Raw genomic sequence first — 26,435 nt, 5'->3', positions numbered from 1 at the left:
ATATACGTTATGATTTTTGAATTTCCAGTCGACTTCATATCATAAATAATGGACAATTCAAATAATGATTTCAAATATATATATACATACATTTTGACAAAAAGTACAAGGAAATTGTAAATAAAACACAAGATATTTAATTATTCATCAATATTTATATTGTCGCCTTCAAAGTAATCCCCACCAGATGTAAAACATTTTTGCCAACGATTTTTCCAGTCCTCGAAACACTTGTCATAAGCACTTAGGGCATCCCAAGCTCCTTCAGCGAATTTTGTTTTATCTCTTCGATCGACAGAAAACGGGTTCCACGGAGCGACAATTTCAGTTTAGGTAACAAGAAAATATCATCCGGCGCCAAGTCTGGTGAATACGGCGGTTGTTCGATGGTTTCTTTGCGTTTTTGGCTTTAAATTCGGTCGCAATCGGGGCTCGATGCGATGGTTCATTATCATCGTGTAAATTCCATGAATTGTTCTTCCACAATTCCGGTCGTTTTCGACAATTTCTCACGCAAACGCCGGAACAAATTCACGATTAACCAAACCACGGATATCGAAAAAACAGTGAGCATCACGCGGTTTTTTGGTTTTAGCTCGTTTTTTCCCTCCATTCCGATGATTGTTGACTTACTTGTATGCCAAACTTATAAACCCCATGCATGACGGCAGTTAAAATACTCTCCATGAATGTGGAATGGGAATTCGCAGATGTTTAAAGTGACTCTTTTTGAAAAAAATTCAGTTTTATCGGAACAAGTCGAGCGAGAACACGTTTCATACACAAAATATTCACCAAAATCATTCGAACGGATTTGTGAGAGAACCATATCTCTAGCACTTGCTTGACGATTTTCAAGCACCATATCCTTCACTTTTCGTTAATATTTTCATCAGTTTCCAGAACGAGGCATGTCTTCAACGATCTCTCGACCGTCTTTGAAGGCTGTGTACCACTCGTAGGCTTGTGTTTTTGATAAAACTGAAACACCCTTAGCCTTTTCCAACATTCGCAACGATTCCACACACGAAATTTGGTTAAAAATACAAAATTTGAGACAAATTCTTTATTTGATATTTTAGTCCATTCCAAAAATTGACAGATCGTGTGCCAAATAAGAGGCACAGTAATTAAGGACAGCCCTATTAACTTAGCAAAATACATTTTTTTTGAAATACCATTTACCCGGGGAATTTAATTACAATTTCCGGGTGCTTTTTTGTCCCAATCTATGAACGGGTCTCATGTCCAGTATACGAGTAAAGACTCAATTTCTACATCAAATTTATTGTCAATCATATATTATGCCATTTATACGTAAATATACAAACATATAAATACACATATTAAGAAAACCGTTATTTGTAATAATACCCAATAATTTCAACTGGGTGAAATATATTTATTTATTTAGTCTAGTAACTAAGCATACAATTGCACATTTAGCTCAGTATAATAAAGTTTAAAGTACCAGTTATGTTAATGATTAATATAAATATATTTAAATTTAATTAAATATATGTATATGTATGCTACCAGTGTGGCAGCTGTACCGTTACGCATTAAGTGGGGCCAACATTGCATTTTAGATCCTGCACGCTCACTCACATATATGAGTACATACATACATATATACATAAATGTATGTAGATATCCTTGGTAGATCTCTTTGGTAGATATAATGTCCATAATTAAAATAACGCAAAATAAAATTATTATAATTATTAGCAAAAATTGCTTGGGGCAGAGTGCACCATCAAGTACAATAAATCGAAGAAGAAAATGATATGGAGCACTCTGTTAATAAACAAATTTACTCGTTAAGCGAGGAAGCTGTTGAGCAGCCATAGCACCTCATGTGGTCTCACAGAAATATAAATATATATTCGCCTAAAAGTATGCAATATACTTCAATTACCGTGACACAAAGCATAACTTTAGGCTCATTTTAATCATTAATTTAAGACAATTTTCTATTCTCCACACATTTACTGACATCTCTTGTAAATTACATTAATCCATCCGAATGTAGTTAAGAGGTTTATGAAAACTTTAGTTTCACTTTAAAATTACTACCACTAGTAAACAAAGTCATAGATGAACTATTCGCTCATTGCTCCGACAGGTTTTTGTTACGCTTAGGTTTCGGCACTGGATTCCAATCGAGATTAGAAGTTGTTGGCGATTGTTCCCTATAGTCATATTGCACCTCTTTCTTTACTGTACATTTCTTAAATATTTCATTATTGTTTAGTTTTTGTGGATCTTGTGCAAGACCGCTACCATCGCCGTTCACATTATCATTCAATGGTGTTGCAGCTGCCGTCGATGTTGTAGGTAAATCATCGTTTTGCCCACCAGACGCTGTGCTATTACCGTTAAGTTCTGTGTGTTGTATCTCTCTGGCGAGATTTCTTTCAACCGCCGATGGACCGCTAAATTTGCGCTGTGGCAAAGGCGTACCATTAACGCTGTTTGGTCCGATGGATAGACTCGAACCATTGTGTGCTGTATCTTTGTGCGCGGATGCGTTTAACAAACGTTGACTTCTGTTGATCGATTCAATGATATCTTTGACGGATTTACGTTTTTCGGGTGGCACATTCTTTTCGAGTGGTGCCAGCGATGATTTCTTCCATTCCATATATGAAGTGGTCGGTTTGGGTCGATATAATGATTCGAGCACTTCCTCTCGCAGCTCTGTGGTCGATTGTGTTTGATGCGCGGTTGCCGTCTCATTCGTAACTGCACTATTCTTAACGTCGTTAGGTAAACCCACTTCTCGTTCTAGTAAATCTTCGTGTGATTCTGTAATGGTTAGCGCTGTTGCGGAAGTGGTGGGTACGGCTTCTGGTTCCACTGTACTTTCTGTATTTTGTGTCACGATATTTAACGACTTCTCTGTGCCGGCTTCTTTGGGCATTGTTTTTTGTGTATGTTTCGTAAGTGTGCTTTGACGTACTGGCGGCACAGGACTTATGGGTGGCTCCCGATGTTCTCTCAGTATTTCCTTATGTTCAATGGTTGTTGTGCTTGTAATACCTCGGGCTGGTTTGTGAATTTCAGCAACGTGTGGTTTAGTGGCCACAGCGGGTTTCACAGCTGATGGTGATGTTGTAGCTCTAGGTGTGGTGGTGTCTTCGGTAATCCTTAGCTCATCCGTTTCTGGAAATTTCAACGGCTCCGTAGTATGTAATGTGATTTTAGCTTTCTTGGTGGAGTCACGTCGTGTCGCAGGCGGTGTAGTAAGAGTAAATGATGTTTTTGCTGTGATCGGCTGTTTTGGTTCGGGCGAACGAGTTTGACTGCTTCGAAAACTTGTCAACTGATTGGCTTCGTTGGACCGTTTAGCTGCTGTTGGAGTTTGTGGAGTACCCGTGTGAACATGTATACATTCCACATGACCCACTTCCTGCTCCTTGTTAGATTGCGGTTGATTTGCAGGTAATTGCACTTTTAAGCTGTCGGCTTCTAAACTTTCTTTCGTTTCGACTGTAACACTTTCATCCGCAATCTCAGTAGTTTCTGGCGCACCGTGGCTAGAACTTGGCGGCGCATCATCACGTATAGGTTTAGCAACACCATTTTCTTTTATTACGACAGTACTACTAGTTTGTTCGTGTTCCGTCTGTTGATTTGTTGTTGCGGTTGGCGTTTCCGCTGTGTCTTCATTTGTTGTTTTAACGAAATTTTCTATAGCAGCTGTAAGATTGGCAATATCCATGCATTCTTCTATGCGCAGTTCAGGTAGCGGTTGCGGCGGTTGTGACATATCGAGACTAGAATCCGCAGACGAGTAAGTTTTGTTGACCTATTCAAAAAAAAAAAAAAAAACGTTTTATTTAAGAAAATTTAGTATAAAAAAGTTAGGCATGTTGGAATAATATGATAGGAACTTTACTAGAGGATACTTATATCGAAAGAGTAACATTTCTGTCGATCTTAGAGCACTTTTTTTACATCGAAGATTGACCCAAATATTCCTTTCCTACATATAGAGTTCACATTAACATTAAACATGTACAGGTTGATTTACAGAAGGTCAAATAAATAGAAAAATCGCTGATGCTGAAAATGTTCTATGGATAATTCTGAACAACTATGCCTCAGAGGCTATGGGTTCAAAACCGGTTCGCTTTGGCTTTCAGAGCGTTAATATAAAAGTTTTACTCACGATCGATTGGAATTGAAAAAAATGAGGGCTTATATACAGACACACGGACATGGGTAAAGGGACTTACATAGCTTGTGATGATGATTATTTCAATATATGTGACCGGGTCTACGGAAAGGGGGCTTCTTCTTCTTCTTAATTGGCGCAGACACCGCTTACGCGATTATAGCCGAGTTAACAACAGCGCGCCAGTCGTTTCTTCTTTTCGCTACGTGGCGCCAATTGGATATTCCAAGCGTAGCCAGGTCCTTCTCCACCTGGTCCTTCCAACGGAGTGGAGATCTTCCTCTTCCTCTGCTTCCCCCGGCGGGTACTGCGTCGAATACTTTCAGAGCTGGAGTGTTTTCGTCCATTCGGACAACATGACCTAGCCAGCGTAGCCGCTGTCTTTTAATTCGCTGAACTATGCCAATGTCATCGTACATCTCGTACAGCTCATCGTTCCATCGAATGCGATATTCGCCGTGGCCAACGCGCAAAGGACCATAAATCTTTCGCAGAACTTTTCTCTCGAAAACTCGCAACGTCGACTCATCAGTTGTTGACATCGTCCAAGCCTCTGCACCATATAGCAGGACGGGAATTATGAGTGACTTATAGAGTTTGGCTTTTGTTTGTCGAGAGAGGACTTTGCTTCTCAATTGCCTACTCAGTCCGAAGTAGCACCTGTTGGCAAGAGTTATCCTGCGTTGGATTTCTAGGCTGACATTGTTGGTGGTGGTGGTGTTTACGCGTGAGTGCCAAGTCGCGAGAACGACGCTGTTTGTTTGATGACAGGAGATATTTCGTCTTGCCCTCGTTCACTGCCAGACCCATTTCTTTTGCTTCCTTGTCCAGTCTGGAGAAAGCAGAACTAACGGCGCGGGTGTTGAGGCCGATGATATCAATATCATCGGCATACGCCAGCAGCTGCACACTCTTATAGAACTATTTTCTCCAGAAGGAGGTTGAAGAAATCGCACGATAGGGAATCACCTTGTCTGAAACCTCGTTTGGTATCGAACGGCTCGGAGAGGTCCTTCCCGATTCTGACGGAGCTTTTCGTGTTACTCAACGTCAGTTTACACAGCCGTATTAGTTTTGCGGGGATACCAAATTCAGACATCGCGGCATAAAGGCAGCTTCTTTTCGTGCTGTCGAAAGCAGCTTTGAAATCGACGAAGAGGTGGTGTGTGTCGATTCTTCTTTCACGGGTCTTTTCCAGGAAAGGGGGCTTAGGTGTCAAAAAAAAGGAGAACAAATAATGAGATAACGAGAAACTGACGATTATTTTTAACAGCTTTTCCCAGAAAACTAGTTTTCGCACGTTAGCTCCCTTTTCGTAGACCAGGTCACATATAGTATACTTTGTATTATTTCGTACGCTGCCTTCTGGGTCTTACAAACTTCGTGGCAAACTTAACATACCCTGTTCATGTGGATCTTGACCCTGCAGTCTTCATACGCTATTTCGCTCATCTTTTTGCGCTATTTCGATCCTAAGAGAAACTACTGGACACTTGGTTAACAGACATACTGGTTAAGATTTCCAAACATATTTACATATTTGGATACAAAAAGTATAGAGGAAACACATTGATATATATTCCATTTAACATTTTCCCCAAACTTTTTCTGAACCGAATATAGACCCATCTTGAAGGTACGCTGAGGAAGCAACAAGCAGTTTTTCGCACAAATAGATCGTGTTCCGATCATATTGTCACAGTCAGTAAATCAACGAGTGGATAGCGAATATCCACACCTATTTTGTAAACTTCAGCAACACTTTTAATAGTGTATAATAGATGATATTGCCCTCCTAAAAGTAAAAAAATCAGACTTGCAGAGGTCTAGGAATTTAGCTTTAGCAGAAATGTCACCGAATCTGAAAGATTCACTGCATACGACAAAGAGATATCCGCGCAAAACAGATTTTTGATGCTCTTTTTTAGAACCCACAAGGGTCCAGAAATTGCATACGTCCGAAACTTCACGGTGATGTATGGTAGAAGGCGACTTGAAATACTCTTTATTAGGTGAAATAGTCTATCGCAACTCGCCAGAAATCGAAAAGACTTTAATGATTATTTTGGCTCTACGCTTCAATCGGAGTTAAATAAAATACTATATATAATATACATATGTGGATCAGTTATGAATATGTGACTTTTTAAAAATGAACGGAATTTATGAAATACTATATTTCTTACCCCAATGGTTGGTGGCGCAGGTGCACGACGTTTTTTACGGTGTATTCGTTGTTTAATGGGTGTTGAAGTGATCATCTCTCTGTCACCGGCCAGTGAAACATCTTCATTATTTTCCTCGTCATCATCGTCAGTTTCGAATGGATTTGTGCTTGCCATACTAATTTGCGATGATCTAATTGAGTGTTTGACGAAAAAGAAAAAAAAGTAAATAACCAAAAAGAAAAAAAATACACAATTAACACTTTCACACAAATGCAATTTATGTAAATTTATGTAGGTAAACACTGTAATATTAACGTAAATAAACAGGTTTAGACAAATTCGCAGGTGAGGTGAGACACAATCGTTGAGTAATCCTTAACCATGAGAACAAATCAATACAGACGCACACATATACACACATTTTATACTTTTATACATTTATATAATCGCGTTTATATCGCTCTAAACCCCAATTTTTGGTAATTTATACAGATGTGGAGTATGTATTGAAGATGTGTGTACAGATATAAAGACATAGTCATGACGAGACATGTCCGTATGTTTGTATGGTATATAACAATCAAACCCACAGTTAATCACAGGTTTATAAGAATGTTGTTGTTGTTATTCCCTTGGAAAAGCATTTCTTATGGCGCCAAAAGTAAACGAAAACGAAACGGAACGTAATGTTGCGTGAACTCACCCATGTGATAGACCAATGCCTGCACCGATATCAGAATTACGGAGTGGCTGTGGCGTCACAGACCCACCGTACACATACCTTCTTGGTTGTGGCACCGGTGTTGTGCGTAAATAGCTATTGTTGTGATTGTTGGATTTTGTGCCCATCACCTGTATGGTGCTGCGATACTGATTATTTCGATTGAAATCCAAATGTGAGTCGCCGTTATCCTGTAAGAAGGAGTAAATGATAACATGTAAGATAAATAAAGAAGTGCTATAATTATTACTTTCATTCTCAATATAAATTTGGATATAATATATAAGTATTAGTTTATTATACCCTGAACAGGGTATATTAAGTTTGTCACGATGTTTGTAACACCCAGAAAGAAGCGTCGGAGACCCTATAAAGTATTTATATAAATGATCAGTATGTTCAGCTGAGTCGATTTAACCATGTCCGTCTGTCTGTCTGTCCGTCCGTCCGTCTGTATATATACGAACTAGTCCCTCAGTTTTTAAGATATCCTTTTGAAATTTTGCAAACGTCATTTTCTCTTCAAGAAGCTGCTCATTTGTCGGAACGGCCGATATTGGACCACTATAACATATAGCTGCCATATAAACTGAACGATCGGAATCAAGTTCTTGTATGGAAAACTTTCACATTTGACAATGTATCTTCACCAAATTTGGTATAGATTATTTTCTAAGGCAATAATGTAATCTCCGAAGAAATTGGTCAGATCGGTTAACTATAGCATATAGCTACCATACAAACTGAACGATCGGAATCAAGTTCTTGTATGGAAAACTTTCACATTTGACAATGTATCTTCACCAAATTTGGTATAAATTATTTTCTAAGGCAATAATGTAATCTGCGAAAAAATTGTTCAGATCGGAGGACTATAGCATGTAGTTTCCATACAAACTGAACACATAGTTACTAAAAGAAATGCACCTGTAAAGGGTATATTAGCTTCGGTGCAGCCGAAGTTAACGTTTTTTCTTGTTTATACTAAGTACAGTTATCAAGTCTTGATTTCTTTATCATAATCTTGATCTTTCAGTATCAGTATGTTGAAGCTAGAATAATATATTGACATATTTTATATATTTTTGGTCCTACAAATTTTACTTTTGCTTAGCGAAATAAACTCACGATATATTGTAAATATGTTATGGAAAATCATCAAGTTGGATTTTGTGTGTCTCAAAAAACGAACTTTAGATTTAACTTTCAAATGCACCTAGATTAATGCAAATCGGAAGAAAGCTCATTTTTAACAAAGAGCAAATATAACAAGAAAAACGTTAACTTGGGTTATATTGAAGCTTTAATACACTTCACAAAAACAAAAAATTCATTACAAGAACTTTGATCGGCCAGTTTATATGACAGTTTTATGCTAAAGGGACTCGATCTGAACAGTTTCTTCGGAAATTGCTCGTTACCCTGAACAAAAGCCTATGCCGACTTTTTGAAAATATCTTGTCAAATGAAAAAGCTACCCATAAAATCATTTTATTCATTATATTATTTATGTCAGCAAAACACTTTAGTAGTCCCATCACTTTCTTTCTTTAGAAGAAAAGGACGCGTGAAAAATTTCAGATCGATATCTCCCAAAATGAGGGGCTAGTACGGGAACATTCAGACCGACGGACAGGCGGGTATGGCTAAATCGACTCAGATCTGCTGATCATTTATGTATATACTATGTGTGTATATGTATATTTTATAGGATCTCCGACGAAGGGGGCCGTCGCCCCGGGCGCAACTTCATGGGGGCGGCAAAATGGTATTTAAAAACTCCAATTCGGGCAAAAATTCCTGCAAATTATGTCAAAAGTGTACAAGATATAGGGCAAAAATGAGTTTTTTCTATGGCTTTTAATAAGATGTCTTGTAAATTTACTATCAATTTCCTCAAAAACCGTATTGTGAGAATTTTGGAACTTCAGAATTTGCTTGGCGTTCCTAAATTTTATATATTTAATATCGGAGGTATTTTGTAAAAATTCACTTTTGTTCGAACCACCTCATGAAACTTGTAGGTAGGTAAATAAAGGGGGACGGCAGAACATCCTTGGCCCCGGGCGCCCGAAGTTGTAGCTACGCCACTGATTAATGCAAAAAGTTCGTAAAATGTTGCTATCGATAAAAATTGTATTACAGAACGCTGACTGAAGAATTAAATAGGAGTAAAAATACCAATTTTAACTGAAGATTTGTGTAAAATGAAAGGTCTGTGCGCGTTTGTTCCACATGACTTAAATGAAGACCAATAAAGTGATGTTGAGTTTTTGATGAAAAACGGATTTCTCTCAACAAGCAACCTCCGTATTCACCTTATCTATCACCATGTGACCATTTTCTATTTCAAAACTGAAAACCAACATGAAAGGAGTATTTTATGATGATATCCCAGCCATTCAATTAGCTTTAACCGAGGTGCTGAGTGACAAAATATATGCACGCGCTGGTTGATCGTTCCAAAATTTGTACTTAGTCTAATGGAACTTAAATATGTATTTTGAATAAATAATAACTTTCAAACATAATACAATGTGCATTTCTATATCCAAAAAAAATCGGTTAGTTTAGTAAAATAGAGCTACCAGAAGATGTTGATTAACAGTTATAGCTTGAACAGTCCTCTAATAGACTTTTAACCTTGAACGCGTCCATTTATATATTTTTGATAACATAATACTTTCAATTATTGGTTAATAGTCGCAGCTGTGCAATCAAATTTATAACATGAATTTGCTTCTCAAAAAATATCTTATTTCATTCGAAAAAGTCTCTAATGTATATTTTAACCCTAGTACTACATATATATAATGTGTGTCAATAACAATTATTATTTAGCTCTATAATGCAAAATGATTTTGTATTTGAGAGTATGATTCTCATTACTTTTACCTTTGCAGAAGCCACATTTTGCAGTGAACTCCTGTATGCCGCATTACGTTGAAAGCTCTCATTGACGCCTGCTGGTGTGGAGTAACGAGTGCGATAATCGGGTAGGCTAAGATCATTTCCATTCAACGTATTATATGGCTGCAGATCTCGACGTAGTGGTGGTGGGCTTTCTGATGTTTTGTTTATGCCCAATGTTGAGGACTTCTTCTTAAGGCGAAATGACTTGAATGTCCTGTAAAGTAAAATAAACGCAATTAAATAGCAACTTTTGAATGATCATAGTGAAAGTTATGAGATTTCGTAGTTTAAGAGATTTGAAGCAACCAAAATCTTTTGAAGTGCTCTTTGGATAAATTGACTCAAAGACAACTCTTTGGACTAATGACACTCCCTATAACTATCGCGACAACATGGTGCGAAGTGGTTTGGACACTAAAGTGGTTTTCTCACATTAATTCGGTTGTTGCACGTGCTGTGTTGCACATAGCCCTGTCTTATTGAAACCATATGTTATCAAGATCAACTTCTTCCAATCGCGGCCGTAAAAAGTTGCTTATCGTAGATCTGTACCGCTCTCTATTGGCGGTAACGGTGCCATCATTTGCTTCATTTCGAAGGAAGTACGCACCGATGATTCCTCCAGACAAAAAACCACATCAAACTGTCAATTTAGGTGAATGTAATAGTTGTTTATGAATAATTTGTGTATTTTCTTTGCACCAGAAACGAATGTTTTGTTTATTTACCGCAGAGAAAAGTAAGCCTCATCGGAGGATATGATTAAAAAAATAAATCGTTATCGTTTTCAAATTGTTTCAAGGTAAAATCAGCAAATTCACGACGTTGACGGTGGTCTAATGGATTTAGTTTTTGAATGAGAACTATTTTATACGGATGCCAGCCCAAACCCTTTCGCAAAATCCGCCAGATTGTGGTATGAGGCAGTGCCAATTCTCGAGAACTTCTCGGAATATTAAAATGTCCGAAACGACACTTGGTAATCATATCATCCCAATTGGAAAACCCAGTAGCTTGTATATTAAAAAAAGGTAAACTACTTGGACTTAGACCCCGTAATTTTGTTCGAACATAGACTTTCATCGCATGCTTAAGATACCAAAGTATAAAAGTATATACAATTTACTTACCATACATCTTTCAGACCACCTAAAGAAAAACTATTGCGGCGACCGCTTCCGTTGTTGGATTTATTTATTTTCCAGAAACGCAAACGTTTGTGTTGTTCATCCTCGTAGAATGGATTGAGGTGTTCGGGGTAGTTATAGATGGATACTTGGCTTGTGGAGCGACCGTTTCGCATAACGAAAGCATCACCATTTAAGCTTGTCATAACGGCGGCAATCAGATGCCTTCGTTAATATCTAAAGTATATTAAAAAATATTATAAGTATGTTTGTGTACATTCATATTTTTTTGTTCTTAATTAGACAGCCCGTGAAAGTAGCATAAAAGTACAGAGTCGGCGACGACAACGCAACGAATAATTTTCGCTTAAGGAATATTTATGAACCATAATTAGGCTCAATTGATGCTTACAGTTAAGTGCTTAGCTAATCTTCACCTCTCATTTGGATTGCTTGCCTTCATTTAATAGTGATTGCAAATAGAGGAACTCACAAGTTTTAAGCAGACTCTGAACTGTACTGAACACGTTTTTGATGCGATACTTTTTCATGGCCTCAATGTCAGATTTGACCTTTTTTTTGATTTTGGCGGAAAGAGGTATCCTACTTTAAGTCGTTAAATTAAAGGGCACACCTAGTGTGACGGACTAAAAAAGTAGTTTTTTGGCAATTAAAAAAAGCTACCGTAATAATTATTCTAAAATTTTAAGGGTATATTTATAATATATATTTAAAGAATGCGTACAATTTTTAGAGAAACAGAGATTCCGGCCTTCAAGTGGATGAAACCTAAAGATTCTCTACTAAAAGATATTAATCCAGAAGCCTCAAAAACTCACTATTTGGTGTGACCAACGAGCAGATAGTCTTGTTGGTCCATAATTCTTCAAAACTGAATCTGGATATATTATTATAGGCAATAGATACAATACAATATAGACAAAAGCATTAAGTGCGGGACCAGCGCCGCGTGGCATAAGGTATGATTTCTATTTCCTGAATAGCCTTGTACAGTTACCATGTATATTGAAAAATACAGGAGGATAGGATTCTTAAATACCTTGCCTTTGCGTACAATTTTTAGAGAAACAGTGATTCCGGCCTTCAACGTGGATGAAACCTAAAGATTCTCTACTAAAAGATATTAATCCAGAAGCCTCAAAAACTCACTATTTGGTGTGACCAACGAGCAGATAGTCTTGTTGGTCCATAATTCTTCAAAACTGAATCTGGATATACTATTATAGGCAATAGATACAATACAATATAGGCAAAAGCATTAAGTGCGGGACCAGCGCCGCGTGGCATGAGGTATGATTTCTATTTCCTGAATAGCCTTGTACAGTTACCATGTATATTGCAAAATACAGGAGGAGAGGATTCTTAAATACCTTGTCTTTGTGGCCCCGCCCACAAAACGCCATTAACCGAAAACCTATAAAGCGCCATAACTAAGCACTAAATTAAGATATAATGCTGTAATTTGGTACAGAGGGTCGCAGCAGGAAGGGACACCTGTGGGCAAAAAGTTTTGAAAAAGTGGTAGCGGCCCCGCCCTGTAATAAGTTTAATGCACATATCTCCTAAGCCACTAAAGCCTCAAAAACCAAGTTTACACAGCTCACATATTATAGGAACTCCTACCGACAGTGTAAAAATTGATGAAATCGGATGATAACCCCGCTCACTCCCCATATAACGGTACTGTTAAAAACTACTAAAAGCGCGATACAGCAATAACTAAATACGCCAGAGACGTGAAAATTTATCTCCGAGATGGTATGAGAAGGCTTTATGGGAACCAGGGTAAAAATTGGACGATGGGCGGGCCACCGCCCACTTTTTGGTGAAATCACATATCTCAGGACCCGACCGACTGATTTCGACTTAATTTAGTACCCGACATTCCCCTCATAATCCTACATCATAGTGTGAAAATGGGCGAAATCGGGATACAACCACGCCTAGTTCCCATATAACACAGTTTTAAATTCTGTTTGATTCTTTCGTTTTCCAGTGTACAAATCAAGAAGTAATTAATATAACGGGATAAAAATTTGCACTTATAATTCCTTTAAGTAAACCATCTTATGACCAAGTATTGCCCAAATCCAAACATAATAATATCTCTGTGTATTAAAAATGGGTTGAATCGGGTCAATACTTCTCTGAGCCCCCATATACCTAATATAAACATTTTTGAATTTCCAGGTGACTTTATACTGGACGTATCGCCCAATATTTGAGTTATCTCAATGAAAATGACAAAGCGCATTTAACTCATAACAGTGTGTCTTTTGTGTCTAAAATAAATAAAATTTGACGAAAACTTTACCTAGCCCCATATTACTAATATCAGGATTTTCAAACATCCGGTTGACTGTACCCCATATTTCTCACATTTGTTTATTCTACCCCAACTCCCATATACTACATGTACTAATTTTCGTTTTTCAAACAAATCTTATGACGAATATGTACAGGGTCCGGCACTCGAAGACCGTTTGCGCAGATGTCGCATTGGAATCAGATGTTTATAAATTTGCTGAATGACAGTTCGGAGTATTGTTCACAAGTGTACAAAAGCGTTTTGCCAAAAGTGAACGCAAAACAAGTAAGGGCTAAGTTCGGGTGTCACCGAACATTTTATACTCTCGCATGATGAAGTGATAATCGAGATTTCATTATTCGTCATTTACATATTTTTTTATTTTGCTGTAAAATTAATTAGATTACTAGTTCCTGAGATATGGTTTTGGTCCATAAGTGGGCGACGCCACGCCCATTTTCAATTTAAAAAAAAAAGCCTGGGTGCAGCTTCCTTCTGCCATTTCTTCTGTAAAATTTAGTGTTTCTGACGTTTTTTGTTAGTCGGTTAACACACTTTTAGTGATTTTCAACATAACCTTTGTATGGGAGGTGGGCGTGGTTATTATCCGATTTCTTCCGTTTTTGATCTGTATATGGAAATGCCTGAAGGAAACCACTCTATAGAGTTTGGTTGACATAGCTATAGTAGTTTCCGAGATATGTACAAAAAACTTAGTAGGGGCGGGGCCACGCCCACTTTCCCAAAAAATTACGTCCAAATATGCCCCTCCCTAATGCGATCCTTTGTGCCAAATTTCACTTTAATATCTTTATTTATGGCTTAGTTATGCCACTTTATAGGTTTTCGGTTTTCGCCATTTTGTGGGCGTGGCAGTGAGCCGATTTTGCCCATCTTCGAACTTAACCTTCTTATGGAGCCAAGAAATACGTGTATCAAGTTTCATCATGATATCTCAATTTTTACTCAAGTTACAGCTTGCATGGACGGACGGACAGATGGACAGACAGACATCCGGATTTCAACTCTACTCGTCACCCTGATCACTTTGGTATATATAACCCTATATCTGACTCTTTTAGTTTTAGGACTTACAAACATCCGTTATGTGAACAAAACTATAATACTCTCCTTAGCAACTTTGTTGCGAGAGTATAAAAAAGTGATCAGCGATGGAATTCAAACTGTCAAGTGTGATTGCTTTATATTTAGCTGGAAAATCACAGCCAGCAATTGTTCGTGAGCTCAAACACCTTAATGTGAATAAAGTTTTTGTTTATCGCACCATCATTCGTTACAATGATACTGGTAGCATCGCAAAACGCCATGGAGGTGGTCATCAAAAGACTGCAACGTCACGTGAGATGGTTCGGAAAGTGAAGAAGCGACTTGAGCGAAATCCACGACGAACTGCCAATCAAATGGCTAAAGAACTGAAAATATCCGACCGCAGCATCCGACGCATATTGAAAAATGAGCTCAAGCTCAAGCCTTACAAGTTCCAAAAGGCCCATGATCTTACACCGAGGCAGCAACAAGTAAGACTTGAGAAGCAGTTGCTTCGCTTGGCCGAAAACGGTCAAATTCCGAACAGGTCAGGTTCCTGTAGCTCAGTGTATAGGTTATATATGGTGTAAGTATAAGTATATAAAATTGCTTGGATTCCGGTCCTCTGGTTGACGTTTTACACCTTAAGGTATTTCTCTGGCTTTGATTCCTGCAAGTTGCAAGAGTATAAAACATTCGGCTGCACCCGAACTTAGCCCTTTTTCACTTATAACGAATAGCTTCGCGTAAACGACGCATAACACTATATACTGTATATGTAAACATTGGTTATAGTATTATTGTCGACGTGTGAGTAACATTTGTTACCAACTGACGCATAGTCACATGCAGCTGCGCCTTCCGAAATTAGATTACATCATAAAAAATATCCAGAATTTTATAAATATTTACTTATTTTATAAATACTCATGTATTCTTCCGATTATACAACAATAACTTTTTTTTTTAACTTTTCGTTAGGCCAAAATGCCTTATCGCTAGCACTTATGTTGTCGAAGAGGCTTTGCGTTTGCCTTTCATTAATTTTGTTCAACTTTATCTAACTCATTTTGTTAATTAAATATAATTCTTACTTGCTGCTCATTTACAGTTGCAAATATCGGACTTATGCAATTTTGTTCAATGCAATAAAGCAAAAACGAAAGCAAAGTAAACAAAAAAATTGTTTAAAGAATTCGCATAGGTGCGATAAGATTGTGCAAAACGACATAAATATATACATATTTATATACTTAACAGCAAAATATATATATGTGTATATTATACGCCTTAATGTTATCGCTACATTTTTACAGAGGTACACATTATCTAGGCTCTTTGCTTTATCAGCTTCGCAGTAACCACCTAACCTAAATTTTGAATAGCAACTGATAAATCATTACGTTTTTTTATGCTCTTACGAATTACAGTGCAGTTGTCTCATGCCGGTCTCATACCGCCAAAAGTAAGAACTCCGACAAGTAAATCAAAAATGAGTACCCTAAAATTTTGATCCACACCTTTTTTAATAATGAATCATAATACAAAACGAAATAGCAATGTTATGTATGGACTGATACTTTATGCTATATATTTTCTTCAGGTAAATAAATACTTATGTACACTGGGACTACACAAAAGGAAGGTTCTGTGTATGCAAATTTTGACATTAGGGCGTTTCCATTGGTTTGACGAAACGATAAAAAATATATTGTTTTAAATTAATTTGAAATAGTCCATAATAATCCAAAGGTTGAAAGAGGATTGCTAATGCTGTGCAAACGAAAGAGGCGAACCAACTTACCATAGAAAAATTGTCAAACTTGCATAGTAATTGTTAATCAAAACATTTTCATTCTTCTGCTTTTGCATGACTTTTTATCAGGTTTTTTCCTGTGAAACCCACTCGATTATCCAAAATTTAGTTATTTATTTGCAAGAATTAAATCAACTAGGAAGGTTTTTTTTATTGGCTTTCAAGTTCATTATTGTCTATCGAGGAGCTAGTGGTCAGAGCAATGATTGAACCCAGACTTTTTAGATTTCTATTGCAATTCAGGCGTTGACAAATTGATTGGATGACGAAAACTACATTTAACTTCATTCTTTTTATTAAAGTCTAAACCAATTTCATTTATATTCAGCGGTAAACCACTTAATTTTTAAGACAACTTGTTCATTTATGAAAGTATCACACCATTTATCAGGTGGATGGCCGGCAGTTTTTATGTAGGCTATATTGCGGACAGAGAAAGGGATGTGCTGATTAAATTAATTTTGACATTACTGAGGTAAGAAAATTAAAGGCACGATTGGTTCCAAATCACTAAATTTTCTCAAAAATCCGCGTGGCGTTAACGTCCGTTAAACAAAGCTTTCCGACTACCAGGTTGTCATGAAACGTATTATTACTGGCGATGAGTCTTGGATCTATGCTTGCGCCCTGGAAACAGACGATCTATCGGCCGAATATCGTGGCAAAGGTGAGCCGAGGCACCAAAAAATCATGTCAAAATTGGTCAAAAATAAAGGTTATGTTGACAGTTATCTTCGATTATCGCGGTGTAGTGCATTTCATCAACAAGCAATACTATTTGAGTATTATGCGTCGATTGCGCGAAGCTATTCGTAAAAAGAGGACGGAATTACGGGCCGACAACTCTTGGTTTTCGCACCACGATAATGCAACGTTGCATACTGCATTGATTCTTCGTGAGTTTTTCGCCAAATTTTCAACCAATATCGTACCGCAACCACCGTATTCGCCTGATTTATCTTGAATGATTCTCGTATTCGCAAACTCAAAAAGGCTCCCCGATTGGAAACCATTTTGAACTTTAACAACTGTTTCGAGGATTGTAAAAAACGTTGGCACAAGTGGACTGGGGTCAAGTGGGATTAAAATGTTTAGGAATAAATTAAGAATTATAAAATTGTGAACAAAGTCTCACTATTTTTTGCTCATAGTACTTAGTATTTTTAGTATATAAGAGTGGGAATAATTCGTGCACTAAATTCACATATTTTTCGGCATTAAACCATGGTACTATATATTCAATAATATACTTTAAGTTAATTTTGCTAAGACATCTTACATATTGACTTTATGGCGGTTAGGGATAGTATTGACCCGATTTTATTTATTTTTGTTAATACAACGAACTACTAACAAAATAAAATACTATCTGAGTTTCATTAGGGTACCTCGTATACCATCAGCAATATACTATGTATGTACATAAATGGAGTAAAGTCAACCGGATGTTTGAAAATTCTGATAATATGATATATGAGGGCTAAGGGAATTATTGACCCAATTCAACCCATTTTTAAAACACAGACATACTATTATCAGAATGAACTCTCTCCGAAATGAAATAAAATATCTCACGTATTAACCGTTATTTCCGATTAAACTGTTCCGTAACTGGGGGCTTGGACAAATACTTTCCGATTTTGACATTTTTTAGACTTCATATGGTATAACATACTCAAAGGCAATATTTGTGCAAAGTTTTGTCAAAAGATATATTAATTGCTGCTTGATTTGTATACCATAAAGTGTAAGAGTCATATTTATTATTTTTTAAAATTGTACTATATGGGTAGTAGACGTAGTTGTAGTCCGATTTCGCCCATTTTCACACTGTACCATACAATGTTATGTACCATATTTGGTTTAAATTGATTTGACAGCTCCGGATATGCATATGTATTTTTGAATATACTTTCCCCTAAATTTGGACGGTGCTACGCCAATCGTTCAATTTTAACATCGGCTCATACTAAACGCCTTTGTACCATCTTGGATGTAAAATTTGATATCTCTGACGTATTTAGGTATGGATTTGTAGCAATTTTAAAACCATTATATGGGAATTGGGCGGGTTTTCATCCGAATTCACATATTTTTACACTATCATTCGAAGATTTGCTTCTTGGTTCAGGCAGCTTATAAGTTTCCGTTTAATTGCGATTTGTGAGCATGGCAGTGGTCCGATTACGCCCACTCCTTTCGTACCAAGGAACATGTGTACCAAGTTACATCAATATATCTTAATTTTCAATCAAATTATAGCTTACACGTACGGACGCACAGGCAAATAGTCGCTCGGATCTAAACTCCTGAGTACTTATAATGCATATATGGACTATAAGCCTCCTCTATCTATATTGAATAGTTGGGTGAACAAAACTATTAACCTCTGTAGCAACATTTTGCAAGAGTAAAAAATTAAAATCATTTTGAAAAATGAAATATTCCTGATTTATTTTTGATCGGATGTTAAAGAAAAACATACATACATACATTTAAATATAATTAAATGGTTTACCCTAATGCCAGCGCGCATATAATGTACAAATACTTCAAGATCGTTCTCAACGACGTATGAGTAATTTTTTTTTATGGACAATTTTACGACTTTTTTGGAGATCGCTTGCCATTTTCAACCCCGGTTGCTCTCTATTTTCCATATATTTTGTAGAATTTCGCGGATACAAACTACAAATTTCCATTATATTTTCGCATTTCAAAAAATGTTCGAGAGCACAAAAAACACATGTATGAACGTATATGCTCACATTAAATACAAACGGACATGTGCAAGTACATTTATAAGAAAACATCAACAAAGCTGTGTTAAAGCAAAGAGATAGGAATGCTAGCAAACACGAATAAGAAGAAATCGAATCGGATTTATATGAACCTATACGTCTATTTATAGCAAAATTACGCGTGCTACGAATGTATTATTGAATACTATGTATGTAGATTTCATTTTGTTTTTGTTGATTATGTTCGTTTGCTGAATTTTGTATTGAAGCCGAAACAATCCTTATTGAAAGATCGGCCAATCAATAGATTTTGAATTTGTTTTAGTTCAACTACTTGTGCCGATTTGCATAGAAGCTGCTCTAAGTATATAAGTATGTATGCATGTACATACATATATGTATATGATACTTGCAAGCACAATATTCACATAAATAATATATACATATATTTTGTAAATCGCTTGCTTGCGTTTAATGACCATCAGTTCTTAATAAAATACATACCTACAAGTAATCATGGTATAATAAATACTCAAAAACTACATATATATATATGAGTACGTATTCTATTTTGTATGTAAATGTGAGTACAAAACATGTATGGAAGTAAATTAAGTAACCCAGAATCTTGTACATATGTATGTATGTGTATGTATCATCATGGCCTGAATAATTGATTGGTTCCAATGCTACAAATATTGCTAGGAAGATTCTTAGGTTTTGAGTGAGTTAGAAAATTTCGTTACGAAAGAAATTAATGGAAAAATCCTCTATTACTCTAAAATGTTTTAGTACTTCTTTTAGTACTTCTTTTATTTCTCAATAGTGGGCCACTCTTTCTGATATACGAAAATACGAGATAAAAATCAATAAATAAGGGTAGGTATTGGTCGAAACTACCGATCTCGTACTACAAAAGCAAATAGTTGCCACACAAACTGAACAATCAAAATCATGTTCTTATTTAGAAAACTGTTTTATTTGATAATATATCGTCACGAAATTTGGCATGAACTATTGTTAAAGGCAACGATATAATGTAAAAAATTGTTCAGATCGAGTTTCTATAGTATAAAGCAGCAATATAAGTTCTTGTACGGAAATTTATTTGTGAAGGATATTACAGCTTCGATGCAACCGAAGTTAACGTTTTTTCTTCTTCCTTAATAATAAAGATCACTCACTGGTTGACAAAAGCAAGTATCTGAGATTATTTTTAGCATGAAAACTCTTCTCATAAAAATCATCAGCCGATCATATATCGAAAATCATTAAGAGCTCGTCTAAGAGTGACAATTTTTACCAAAAATATAACAGCTTTCCTGAAGAAAACAAAATTCAGTTACGTGGATACAGTTGCGTACTTAAGGGTCAGGTTTTCATAGAAATCTATTGATAAATACTAATTGATAAGAGTAATGAGAGTTTCTGTAAGATGCTTTTGGGGAGTTTTGAGAGCTGTGGGATTGTCAGCATTTCTCCGAAAGGATCAAACAATAACAAAGTTTTGGACTTATTAGCGGAATTGATGTCAACTTACAGAAGAAAAGTATTGATATATTATTTTGAAAACTTTTGAATGAGATGGCACAGAAGAGCTGTAAAGAGCAAATTTAGTGTGAATTAGCACCAATCTTTGATGAGGCGAAATTAACGTAAGGTGAAATTGAACAGAATTGCGCACAAAGCGTTGCTTTCTTTAGTAAATATGCCATATAATACATCTAGCTTCACAATTACAATAACATAAAATATGAAAAATAATTTATACTTTTTAAAGTATAAAGGTATGAAGAACATAAAGTACCATATTTTATCTATTGTTACTGCTAAAAGTAGTAATTTCTAAACATTGAATATGAATACATCAGCTACAAATTACTAGTCATACAAATCCGCATTATTTTTAATTTTTTTAATTATCATGCTTATTTGCAATTCCACTTATTATTCCCTTTCACTATGAAATGTCTTCTGTCGAACCTTAATGATTGCAATTACACACTAATAAATATCTCCAGAGAAAAGTATAAAATATTTCTCTGTGATTCACTTTATTTGTAGCCAATATTTGCACAAATGCATTTAAATAAATAAACATTAGGGTGATACCATAATATGCAGGAGCAGCAGAAAATTCAAAACTGTTTTGTTATTATTGTTGTTGCAAGATCATGCAATATAATTGTCATATAAATATTTTTTTTATAAATTTAAGTTTGAATATTCCACAAAAACAACAGGAGATTAAAAACAAGATTTTCAAATATTTCGTATTAAAATTTTAAATCTAAGAGAGTATGATATTAAACGTTTTTTAATCCGGTACGAAAACAAAAAAAAATTATTCCCAAAAATCAAAGTAAAGTTTTTTTGATCTTAAATCCAAAATACTGGATTAAAAAAAATAATCCAAAGCTTATAATTAAAAATTAAAAAAAGGCGTTAGAGTTAACATTTTCTCGCGTTTCCGTGCTTTGTGTTCTACGATTTTAGTCATCTTTTGAAAGGAAAAGCTTATTTCTAATAAAATTTCAATATAGTTTGGCTCTTTTGTCTTATTTATATTTAATTGATTTAATACATATGTATATTGTTTCAGGTAGATAGATTTAAATTTTTCCTTTTTAACCATTTCCACTACAGCTTTTATTTAAAAAAAATAATTGTATTACTTTTAATTTACAAATCTATTTTCAAAAATCTTAAACAAAAATTATTGAAAAAATAAAAAAAATATATAAAAAAAATATGTTTAATTTTTGGATAAAAATTTTTTTTCAATCCAATGTACAACAAGCATAATACGTATACAATTTCTTAAAAGCTGATAAACCTCATGCATCAATATTACAAGTCATTTCAAGAACTCTTCGCTCCTGGACCATCCTAATATAGTTAACAGTAAATCCAATATATTTATAAATATTGCAGATTTGTTTAGTAAATATACATATAATACGTGAGAAGATGTGTCTTCTGCGTATATAATCCATTTAAAATCTTAACCTAGCGCACTCTGCTAATATGTAAATCAGTGGTGATGAGCATTTTCTACTTCTTATATATTTTTTAATAAAAATTATATTTAATTTTTTATTATTTTTATAAAAATTAGATCTATTATTTTAATTTTTATTATTTTCTTTTCAATTTATTATTATTATTTTTTTTATTGTTTTGGCGTTTTTAACTTTTTTATAATTTTTCTTAATGTTTTTACTATTTTTTTAATTTTCTTAATTTTTTTTATTTTGTCACTGTTTGTATGTCGGTGTATTGCTGCATATATTTTTTCATGCAGGTAAAACGACTTGTCATCGTTTATTTATTTAGTTTTTTTTATAACTTTAATTTTTTTTTTATATATATGTATGTACATACATACATATTTTCGCATATATGTAGTTATGCTGTTATATTTTATTACTTTTGCTACCACACTTAAGCACTTTTCTAGTTGAAGTTTTTCTTGCTATTACGACATCAAGATCATCGTTCATAATCACTTTTGTTATTATTGCTCAGCAACGTTACCGTCATAATTATTGTCTCACCACCGTTAACACTATCAACACTGCGGCTGAGCAACAAAGTTCACTTGTGAATGTACTATATAGAGTGCATGGATATGTACTCGCACATTAACACACATATTTACTTATGAATATTTATTCACACATATGTTTGTGTGTATATATGATAGAGCATATAGTAGATATCCAGCTACTTGACATTTCTACAGGCCATATTTCATAGTTTATATTCGTACCACTTAATATTGTCACATTTTGCGAATTATTGTTATACCTATGTATGTACATATGTATGTATGTATGTTGGTAGCTACATACACACACATTCAAGCAGATATGAAATTATATTATATAGACAAGTGTATTTGTATCTATGTATGTAGATATGGACACAGGTCTAGCAGCTACTTTACGTCTGAGATATGAGATATGGCGATTGCTGATTACAGCAAACCCTCACGTGAAGAATATACGAAAATTATATGCGAGCAATTCGCAAGTTCGCTCGTTTACATTAAATTCAGCACAAATGCTAGTCGAATTTCGCACAATACATTTTCTTCTACTTCTTCTTTTACAAGACGTCAACCAACTCGAAATCACAATAACACTCATTGAAAATGACAAATAATTAGTTTTTTGCCAATCAACACCTCACATTATTCATATAAGTATATTATTTGATATCATCACACTTCGATTGCTTATACCCGTAACTCCATACTTGTACACAGCCACTTAAGCAGACACGTACATATGCATGCATGTATGTATGTATGTATGCTTTTACCTCAGTGAAAATTTTTGCAATATCTTTGGGTCGACGCGTGTGGTTTCTGCGAAATCTAGCTTTTCTCCTTCGCTGTTTCCGAATTCGCAGGTTGGAATTCAATAAATACCGTAAAATGTAAAGCCCCGAGCAGCTCGAAAACACGTTCGATTCGCACAACCGTTTAAAATTTTAAAGCAAACTTCAAACCATCGTCCGCCGTCACCGACGTTCACTTCTACGACTACTAAATATAATATTATAAAAGGTAGATACGGTGCGATGGCTGTTTACTTGAAAAAGCTGTGGAATAAAGCGTTTGCGGTTGTCGTCGCGCGGCGCGAATACATGCGGTACGTGTACCGGGTATGAGTTCGTATAGTCTTCTGAGTAGCTGTTGTGCTCTTCAACGATTCGTATGTGCGCACCTACAATACAATTCACATTAATTGAAAGTAGCAAAGTTGTAGCTATAGCTGGCGAGCTGCTCAATAATACAATACATTATTCCGCTCTCCTTGTGGTTGACATCAGCAAGTTAGCCAACCAGCCAGACCGCCAGCTAAGTAGCAGCCGAAGCCAGCTGTAGCGCTAGCGAGGAGCTACACAGTCAACAACGTCAAGATTGCGATCAAACGAAGAAGCGGCCGAGATAGCACACACACTTGTGTCTGTGGGTAATGACGTGAAAGCAAGCATAGTGGTTACGTGTCGATCAAAGTTAGCGCAAAGTTGGCGCAAAAATTAGTTGCTTGAGCGGAACAATATTTTCTTAAATATGCCTAATGGGTTTTAAGTTCAAATTTCATTCCATAATTATCTTGCCAATCATCTGAAGTTTTTCATCGGCTGTTATTTTATTCAGTTTTTATCAAACTTTTATATCATTTGATTGTTTTTCATACAATGAACTTTTCAACTGTAAGTCAAACGGTTACAGCAAGAAGGAGACTGTGAATAGATCTAAGAAGTGAAATTGTTAGAAACTGGAATCAATTACAGTAGATATCGTCAAAAGGATACCCGTTAAAATAAGAAAATCTCTCTACAGAAGCAAAAACGTTAATCCAGCAATTATGCCGACTTTAAGAGGCTTGTTTAAAAAGTAAGCTTCTAATTCAATTGTGTGAAATTCTGTGGAACATTCAAACCTCTTAAAACATCAAAATCAAATAAACAAGTTTGGAAACTAAGCTCTTATCAATGTTGTTGTTGTTATTGAAAATAAAACATATTTAGCTTGATCCAATAATTTGAACTAACTTTTAAGGAAAACATACTGTACTATTTTCCCTATTTATGATTCCAATATACTCGCTTTCATGTTACAGCTAAAATTTCCGTAAATCCTTCTCAGTAATTTCTAAACTTTGTTAAAATCGAGACGACTAGCTTGGTAACGCCCTCCCTTAGCATATGTACTATAAAAGTAAATGAAGGAAATTTATCAGTTGATCAAATTTAACTAGCAACAGAAATGACATTTTCAGGTATTTTAATATAAATCTTTAATATCGCCTTGAAAGTAAGCTTCAGAGCTAAGCATGTCAAGGCTTAATTCAATTTTCCATATACATAATTACAAGTTTCGATCGATTCCAAAAAAATATTTGTGACACCTAGGAGTAATCCCTAGAGTACCTTGAAATCATGTACATATATTAGTATCGGACTCCGTATAAAGAAAGACACTTTTCTAAAGGAAAGAATCCTCTATTATCGGCGTTACCACAACATCACACTGTTATCCATTTCTAACCTCTCACTTTTTCCCAGTAATTTGGTACTTTCCGGTTCTATTATATACCAAATGTCATAAACGGAAGTACAATTTCCACACACTGTGCACTCTCGACAATGAGCCAGATAGCAATGATCACAATTTGTTTGTAGCGCAGCCACTACAGTCGTCAGCAGAAAAAAGAACATATACAAGTACAAACAAAATAAATTTTCCTGCGCGATATTGTGCTTTTTTGCGCCTCGTATTATTGTAATAATATTTTCCTTATATTTGTTCATTTAGCGGGTGAGAAAATATACACACGTACTTACACACAATCGAACCAATGAAGAATTATAAAATGCTCTACCTTAAATTGAGCACTAAATTGGGAGCTTGCTGCGCAGCACCGTCCTCTATTGCTTATATATTCCGGTTGTGTAAGTTGGCTACTGAGTTGTCGTAGTCGGATTTGTAGCTAGAGCCAGCGGGCGGCAACAGTGGGCAGCTTTTTGATTAGCTCTTTTGATACCTGTGAGCAAATGTGAGTAAGTTTGAGTTGTTGAGCACGAGCGATGACATGGAAAAAATATAATAACAATAATTTGCCTGATCTCAGAAGAAAGTATGCGCACACTTGTTAGCAATTTGTGGTAGTTGGCCACCTAGCATATCTCTTATGTCTCTTAAATTCTCAGCGGTCTCTAATTGTGCTCGGAGATTCACTTATATGGAAGTACGCAATTTATTTGGGGTGTGAGCTTCTATAAGTGCCGTGTGAGAAATGCCACCAGTACCAAAGTGGGGTTATTCGTTTAACTCGCAAATCCTAAAGTGAGATCTTGAACTCTGCGAGCTCTAAGCAAGTAATATTTTTTTCAATAGACACACTTCAATTGCACGCAACGGCTTTGTGAAAATTATAGAGACGCGAAAGCTTTGCCCCCTCGCCTTTGTTATTGCTAACGACTTCCAATTCTCATAAATGGTAATATTAGTTTAAATATTTTTGTAACGAAAAACGTTGGTCACCACTCAATATGCAATATAAAAATAGTATTTAAAGAACAAGAAGCCAAAAATGTTTGTGGTTTAGTGAACTTAGATTAATATAATTATTAGTTGTACAATAATATAAGGTTTTGGGCTAGACCAATAATCTCATGGGAAAGACCTATATTTGATATAAAAGGTTATTCAAACTCTATTGGAAGTAGATTTCCAGCCGACAATAACAATTTTCGACCACAGCAAAAACGTGCCGACCAATCTCTGCCAAGGCGTCAATTGTCTCGAGCTTATCTACGTAGACAATCGATTTACTGGATTATTAATGTACTTATTCAAGCGAGAGTCAGCTTCAAC

General features: G+C 35.6%; 1 protein-coding gene across 3 annotated transcripts; it reads right to left on the bottom strand.

The window, feature by feature from the left end:
• Positions 1–1,381: 1,381 nt before the first annotated feature.
• On the bottom strand, positions 1,382–25,423 carry LOC126752427 (probable serine/threonine-protein kinase nek3). Of its 3 annotated transcripts, none has more exons than XM_050463217.1 (6): positions 25,403–25,423; positions 11,113–11,346; positions 9,965–10,196; positions 7,052–7,260; positions 6,367–6,538; positions 1,382–3,811 (listed from the first exon to the last, which is right to left on the bottom strand). In XM_050463217.1, exons 2-6 carry the CDS (start codon positions 11,313–11,315, stop codon positions 2,111–2,113), a joined length of 2,517 nt encoding a protein of 838 aa, XP_050319174.1. In that variant the 5' UTR covers positions 11,316–11,346; positions 25,403–25,423; the 3' UTR covers positions 1,382–2,110. The 3 variants fall into 3 exon arrangements, with proteins under 3 accessions (XP_050319174.1, XP_050319173.1, XP_050319175.1); XM_050463216.1 differs by lacking the exon at positions 25,403–25,423 and adding an exon at positions 23,369–23,777; XM_050463218.1 differs by lacking the exon at positions 25,403–25,423 and adding an exon at positions 23,369–23,776 and having other exon boundaries at positions 7,130–7,260.
• Positions 25,424–26,435: the final 1,012 nt, after the last annotated feature.

Source organism: Bactrocera neohumeralis, chromosome 3 (genome assembly GCF_024586455.1).
Source record: "Bactrocera neohumeralis isolate Rockhampton chromosome 3, APGP_CSIRO_Bneo_wtdbg2-racon-allhic-juicebox.fasta_v2, whole genome shotgun sequence".
In the NCBI taxonomy this organism is placed as follows: Eukaryota; Metazoa; Arthropoda; class Insecta; order Diptera; family Tephritidae; genus Bactrocera; species Bactrocera neohumeralis.
The sequence above is the reverse complement of the archived record's forward strand: the minus strand, read 5'-3'. Positions and strand labels throughout refer to the sequence as shown.